General features: G+C 42.0%; 1 protein-coding gene across 1 annotated transcript; it reads right to left on the reverse strand.

The window, feature by feature from the left end:
- Positions 1-691: 691 nt before the first annotated feature.
- LOC134306515 (alpha-tectorin-like) lies at positions 692-7,928 on the reverse strand (the record flags this gene model as incomplete). The annotated part of the gene is made up of 14 exons (XM_062990349.1): positions 692-721; positions 2,366-2,477; positions 3,103-3,262; positions 3,708-3,953; positions 4,490-4,650; positions 4,748-4,932; positions 5,029-5,148; positions 5,234-5,502; positions 5,588-5,877; positions 5,963-6,151; positions 6,379-6,588; positions 6,674-6,870; positions 6,989-7,541; positions 7,623-7,928. Coding segments are annotated over 13 exons (2,991 nt in total), but the record flags the coding sequence as incomplete, so codon positions are not given.
- Between the last annotated feature and the right edge of the window lie 12 nt (positions 7,929-7,940).

Raw genomic sequence — 7,940 nt, forward strand, 5'->3', positions numbered from 1 at the left:
CCTGTACTAAGCAATGACAATAAAGTTGAATCTATCTATCTATAACAACCTCCATCCTCGTTGGAGAGCCTTTTATGAGATTTATGAGTGTGTCTGTGGAAACACAGTCAAAGTTCCTTCCCTAAATTGTTGGCACAAAGTTAAAAGCACTTAATTTGTTTTATGATCAATGAAGTTATACACGTTAGCAATGAGCTCAACAGTTAGGTATGGTGTCCACATGGGACATACTGTATATCATATATGGCCAACATATTTCATAACCCCTTGTGGGGCTAATTCTTGGCTGACACTGGCAACCCACTGACCCACACTGGTCACATGGTTCCTACTGTAAACACCAGATTGAATTTAAACCACTGTTATTAACTAAATCCCTCATAATGTACACCAGCGGTCACGTACCATCCAACTACCATCCAAACTAATCTTAAAAATAACACCAAGAAAAAACAACAACAACGGTATTTAGCTTGGAAAATAGAGACGTTTAATAAATGTTCATAAAATGTAATGCAGATTCCATTCATTTTCATGATTAAACAAATTATTGTTTAAATTATTGTTTTTTAATATTTAAAATTAAAGTTTTTTATTGTATAATTTATACTAATTGGTTATGTTTATGATAGAAAAGAAAAAGAGATGAGATTTGTGTCAAATCTTCAGAGTAGCATCCAGATGATCAAATTCTCCTTTATAACCTTCTGAACCTGTTCACCTGTAACACAGAACAGGAACGTTAGTGGTTCTTTATATCAGCAACAATAATCTACAGAGTAAAATTACACTAGTCTTGAGGTGCCCAGTGTTATTTCTAATACCTAATGACATACACTGATCAGCTATAACATTAAAACCACCTCCTTGTTTCTACACTCACTGTCCGTTTTAGCAGCTCCACTTACCATATAGAAGCACTTTGTAGTTCTACAATTACTGACTGTAGTCCATCTGCTTCTCTACATGCTTTGTTAGCCCCCTTTCATGCTGTTCTTCAATAATCAGGACCCCCACAGAGCAGGTATTATTTAGGTGGTGGATCATTTTCAGCACTGTAGTGACACACATGTTGGTGGTGTGTTAGTATTTAAAAACTCCAGCAGCGCTGCTGTGTCTGATCCACTCATACCAGCACAACACACACTAACACACCACCACCATGTCAGTGTCACTGCAGTGCTGAGAATCATCCACCACCTAAATAATACCTGCTCTGTGGGGGTCTTGACCATTGAAGAACAGCATGAAAGGGGGCTAACAAAGCATGTAGAGAAACAGATGGACTACAGTCAGTAATTGTAGAACTACAAATTGCTTCTATATGGTAAGTGGAGCTGATAAAGTGGACAGTAAGTGTAGGAGGTGGTTTAACTGTTATGGCTGATCAGTGTATGAGTCTGGAGTAAAAAAATATGGTTTAAAAGTAAGTAAAACATTTTTAATATGGCATGAATGTTATAAATATTAGTAGCCCATCTCTGCCTCATAGTGGAGGTGCCCTGCAATACCAATGCGTGCAGTTTGGAACACAGCAGGAAATCACTCAAGTGTCACATCATGTCCATCTGCCTCTCTCTTCTCTTTGAGACTGTGATGATTGGCTCTGTCTGGTGTGGTTTTGTCTGTGAGCAATTATGTTGGAAATCTTCATCTTCTTTCTGGAGAGCTCAGAAGGTGTTGCAGAATTTTTTTGGCTCCGGACTTCAAACCAACACCCCTATTGGCAGATCCCACACAGGAATCCATGCTGGATGCAAGAACTGTCCATAGGTGGAGTGGCTGTTCATCACTCTGTTTTCCTTTGTATTGTCAATGCAGAGTTTTCTTTCTTTGTTCCTTATTAGAGAACTTGGTTTGTCACTTGCTGGAGGGTCAAGCAGCTGGTATATAGATGGAAACCTGGATCTTATTTTGGCCCTATCCATATCCTATCCTCTCTCCATATTGGGCTGCATATATTTAATGTGATTTTCTAAAAACTTGCAGAGCAGGGCTTTACCTGGGTTCTCTTTGGCGTTCCCCTGTAAGGGTGTATACTCACTGGTATAAAAACAAACTGGAAACCTGAAAATGAGGCCAGGATTTAGAGGGACTCCTGGAGGACATGGTACTGTTATTCTCAGCCTCCTGCTGGGCTTTACGAGAGGAAAACCCTCTAAAGGTATGATGGGTACATAATATCCAACTGTCCTACCCTGCATCAGCAGAGGATATATCACTCCAAAGTGGTGTATAGACCAGCGCCCACCTGAGCTCTTGTCTAACCCTGTTTTGTTTACCTTTGTGGCATAAGCCTGGCTTGTTTTCAACCACCCTTTATAACTAAAGGAAGACAAGCATCAAATGTAAAACGTGTACTAACCTGTACTTCAGCAGGCACGGATAAATGGCCCCATGGAGATGGAGGCGATGTCATGGGCGTCCACTGATCTACCAGCTCTGTAGTTAGGGAGATGATGTCTGGAGTTGCATTGCTGCAGATATTAGATTTGTTAGTTCCAGGGCCTCATTTGACACATCGACACAATACCTAAAACTAAGCAGAACTCTTCTTTACTGGATCTCTAAATCACCATGAACAGATGAAGAGTCTTGCTGTGATCATGTACAACATATAAACTGTATCATCACAATTATTTTTAAACCAGACTAAATCAAGCTGCTTGTGCTGGCTGGGATACAAAACATGGACTGTGACTTGTCTTAGTACTAATGTGATGACCGTCTAATAGCACTGCCTAGCTCAGAGTTGGGGAACAGCATTATCACTCTGACTACCACAACTGGGGCAGTTGGTAGAATCCCTATGTGAGTCCCGAAACTCAGTGTCAAATTATGAACACTCTTGCCTATTACTAAGCCTTATGTTGGAAACACTTGAATATTAGCTTTGGATCAGAAGGTAAACTCTCTTACAGTAAGGTAATCAGTAATCTCCTACTGTTACTCCTACACAATGAGCTCATTTGCATAAATCATAGTTAGAAGTGGGATAAAGTACCAGTGCGTAACAATGAAAATAATTCTAAAATTCTCAAAATCATCAAGACATCATTTAAACTGTTTGGTTAGATGTTGTGTGAAGTTGTGTGAACTTACCACTTCACAGTTGTCCTGCCTAAGACAAAGATGAACACGGCAGTGGAGGAAAACCTTGGCGTAGTTGCTGTAGAAGGCGAACATCCTGAAGGAGAAACGTCCAGTTTCGGAGACGCCGTTCTCAATCATTTCTACTGTGTTATCCTCTGAATTGGGACACCTGAAATATAGGTTAAACGTTTAAGGTTTACAGTAACGCGTAGGTTGTATGTGCAGGGTCCCTCTGGACATAAAGAGCAGGTATCAGAGTAAACTACACTTGTTGTGAAAAATCTAATATTATTAGTGAACATCTCAGTCCAGTTCTGATATTTCTCAATCGTTTACTCATTTCTGGTGGGCAATATCATTTTTTTGCTCTCTGAAGCAATGATTTGTACAAATAATAATAAAAAATTATTGGACAGTAGCTCAAATGCAAATACAAATAGTGAAGTGTGATAACAAGCAAGAATGGGAGCGCTTGGTGTCCATTTCTTGATTTTGTATCCTTTTCATATATTATTAAATTCATATACAAATAATCCTCATCTGTTGTGATTTAAAAATGTCCCAACATTTTTGCATATATGTTTGTCTGTATGGGTTAAGGTACAGTGATTTACTTGTTAGTGATGAGATCCCAGCGAACGGCATCATTCACATTATTCGTAGGAGTGGCCCAGCATGAATCCATCACCGTGGCTATCTGGCGGCTGTCCACCCCCTGAACATGGACCTCAATGTAGATCCGCTGGTCCACCTCTATGTCCACACTGCCGTTGTAGGGGTGGGAGAAAGCGGCGTCCTGGTAAGGTATCATCCTGACCTGGTACATGCCCTCTCCGGCTGGAAGAGTCTTCCGCACAATGCTTTGTAAATGGTAAAACACATACTCATTAGTCAATGATTAGTCAATATGCTGTAATAGTTGTACCACTAGCAATATTTTAACTTTTTATTAGCAATTTGTTTTCAACTGAGGGATGTTTATGAAGTGCAGTGTGGAAAATGTAGTGATGTAGGTGCTAGGTGGTGTTGGTGGTCCTTCTGTTCTAATTTATTTCAATCACTGACTTGACTTTCTTCTACCCCAGATCTCTGGACCTTCAGTGACTTCAAATGTGACATCATAATGTTGAAAAATACTGTATGATGCTACTCACTGGAAACTATTAAGCTAGAAAAAAGGCAAGAACATTGCTTGACTGGAGCACCAGTTCACCAGGGCTGGTTCTACATATAGGACTTGTGTTATAAATGTACATTTATACACTGGCAGATCATCAATAATAAAAGCACCTGTAAGCAAGGGTGTGGCCGAACCCCCTGAGACCCATGATTAGAAAGGGTGTTTGGTTGATTTTCATTAGATTTCTAAATAAATTAAAGTGTAGTTTATCTGTACCTCAGAATGGGATTTAACTCTGTGTCCATGGTGATTGTCTGACTGAGCTGGTAGATGCAGGAGAAGCGCAGCTCCAGTACTTTGTTTCTGATAACGGTGGTTATTGTTGAGTTCATTTCCCCCTGGATAACGTTCTCATAGATGAAGTGGGTGCCATTGGCCTGGAGATATTGATCAGTGAAAAGGTTGACCCCACATATAGAGTAAAAACATATTCAGGTTCTTTAAATCCATGACTTGTGTAGGTTAAAATCATACCGTGAAATTCGTGCCACAGATGTGGTCGTCATTATCAAAATGGAACACCAGTCTGCCATCTTGGATCGTTCCCATGCAGCTGGGGTCACTCAGGTGAAGGCTGTTTGCCATAAAACCAGCTTCGAATAGCTGACAGCGGGACAGAGACATGGTGCCGGTACTGCTCTCACAAATCTCAGAAGAGTCTGGAGAGAAAAAAAAGAGTAAATGGTTAAGGGTGGGAAATGGCAAATAATTGGAGTATGTTTTGTCTTAATCGATCAACGTGTCCCAAAATGTACCATAGGTCTCTGGGTTTGTTTTAGGACTGTTCTCATTACAGAAGCAGCCAAAGGCGCCATTTCTCTCCCCACACCATTCATTCTCAGTGCAGTGCAGCTCCTCACAGGGGTCCACCGTCACTAAATTGAGTAGTCAAATGTTAAAATATACAAATATACTGTTAGACATAATTTGGAGCCATAAGAATAAATAGAGAGTACTCACTGCATGATAGCCCAGTGCGCCAGTCTGGTATCTGGAGTTCCATCATGGTGCAAGCGATCTCATAAGCCTCCACTGATGGACAGAGCATGTCTCTGCCCGAGTAAGCACACAGGTCATACACACATGAAGAGTAGTAGGTTTCAGGGTTGATGTACTGATGGCACTGCTGGAAGGGTCCACTGGTGTTGGTGATGATGCTACAGAGATCAGAATACTCTTGTCTGAAGGGACAGTCTTCAGAATCACGGTTCTGGTCATTGGCACCACATCTAGACAGAACACAGCATAAATATATAGATACACAGACAGACAGACAGATATCCCAGATATTTGTGATTTCTTTATTATAATCACCCTGGGCTGCTGGTGTTTGATCTCCAGCTGTTGCCGAAGTCGTTATCGTTGGGTGCAAATGTTCCATTGGGCATGGTCTTGTCATCTGCAGGATCCTGATTATTGTTGCCACACATTCCACAGACTGATCCACGGTAGCTCGGGCCCAGTTTTACCACAAGTGTCATACTGCCATCGAAGTAGACCAAGAGCTCACTCGATGCATTCACGACCACAAAGTTCTGCTCTTGGTAGATCTCTGCAATTTGGCCAAGCTGAGCAGGAAGTGAGTCCGTGTGATTCCCATCAACCTGCAAAATAAAATTAAAAAAACTGTAGTAAAAAAAACAGGAATTAAATATAAACTTCCTGAATCTTAGATCAGAGTGTTAGTACCTTCACATTGCGGTTCAGTCCGATGGTAATCTGTTTCTCCTCTCCTAGATAGTTCAGCCACACATCCACTGCAGATACGAAGGACACGACGGTGCTTCCACGGTGCATGTTGGTCGCCACCACACGGAATTGTAGGCCATTGTCAGACACATACCCGCAGGTCTGAGAAATCTCATATGAACACGTGCCCTGGAGAATCAGATTTGAAACACTTCAAGGCAGGTAAAGATGTAAATAATTTAGCTAGTATGCATCTGTCACATCTGAGGTAGCCGGTTTCTCTCCTCACCAACAGAGGGCACCCTCGCCTAAGTAAAAGCTGGCCATCTTGGCCTCTTTAAAAACCCTGGTCTTTTTTGGGTCTGGTGAAGTATCAGTGTGTACACAACATTTACATTAAACTATACGTTTCCTACCTGAAAGTGTGCTACAGCTCCATCATAGGTGTAGTAATGGGGATCACCCGTGACCATGCAGGAGGACATTTGGCTGTAGCAACCAAGTCTGCCATTCCGGATCGCACATTCCTGGGTGGGGCTGCAAGAGGTGGAGACGCAGCGCAGGTCATTGGAGGCAAAGCATTCGCAATGCTGGGAGCATTCTTGAGTCCAGAACTTCTCACCGATCTGCAAGGCCAAATCATAATGGGTTACTGAAAGTACGTCATTGGACTTGGTTTGAAAAAATTTTCTAAATGCATTGAAAACTAACATGAAAATAGAATCCATCATGCAAGCAACCACACTGCTCCACTGGTACACAGAGGCCTCCACTTCTCACAAAGCCTTCATTACAGAAGCAACCCTCTGTACAGGTCCTATCACATATGGCATCTACACTGCTGGCACAGGTATGCCCACAGTCTGTACCACACAGTTCGTAGTGGCTGTTTTCAGGACAGTATAGAGCTAAAATTCAAACACACAAGTAAGGTAGAATATATTAGTTTGTCCTGTACGCTTTACAGGGGGTACATGTTTGTTTATATGGTTGTAACTGTATCCAGTTTCATTCCAGGTTACTTACGACAGGTGGTGTTCACTCTCCAGGGCAAAATCACAACGTTGGCAGATTGGCAGGCACTAACGTAGGTTGCAATGGAATGGCACAGTACATCATTACTGAAGTCAGAGATGCAGACATCAAATACACAATTATCAAAGTGGGCCTGAGGATCCACATAGGCATGACAGGAGCTCAGTGGACCCGCAGTGTCTCTAAGGATCCCACACAAAGACTCTGCCCTAGCTTGATCTGAACAAGTTGTAGGATCTTCTCCTCCGTGGTGGCATGTTGTGTTGTTCTCAACATTCCAACTGGCTCCAAACTCTGTAGCTGAGGAAGCCAGCTCTCCAGAGCGAGTAAGGAAATCATCATTTTGATCATAATTGAAGTTACCACACAGGCCACATGTAGCTCCACTGTAATTTCCTGGTACAGTGACGGTCGCTGTGTATGAGCCATCATAACTCACACTGAGTCCAAAGTCAGTTGTAACATATGTGTACGGTCCACTGGAGTAAACAGACACACTGCCAAAATCTAGCAGGACAGGGAGGTTCCTGGTGACTCCGTCAATCTAGTGAAAAGGAAATTAATATTTTAGCAGCCTTTGTATATGTTATGTTGTATGTTATGAGTAATATCATGTTTTACTTACGTTAGCTGTCCCGTACGCGTACTGTGAAAGGATTACCAGATGGCCTGAAACATTGATTGAAACCTCAACGGTGATTGACACTGGGAGACCGTACCATGGTTCATTTTGTCCGATGACTTCAAAATATGGTAGCCCCTGAGAATCATTACATACACTCGCCAGTGTGTATCTGCATGTGCCTTGGAAGTCGAACCATAGTCCATCAAAAGACATGTAGTGGGGGTCCCCTGAAGCATAGCATGTGGCATAGGGTCGAGGATGGCAGCCATATTCTCCTTCAACGATGCTGCATGTTTCATACTCATTGCAATACAATGG

The sequence above is a fragment of the Trichomycterus rosablanca genome, unplaced genomic scaffold (genome assembly GCF_030014385.1).
Source record: "Trichomycterus rosablanca isolate fTriRos1 unplaced genomic scaffold, fTriRos1.hap1 scaffold_201, whole genome shotgun sequence".
NCBI classification, from domain to species: Eukaryota; Metazoa; Chordata; class Actinopteri; order Siluriformes; family Trichomycteridae; genus Trichomycterus; species Trichomycterus rosablanca.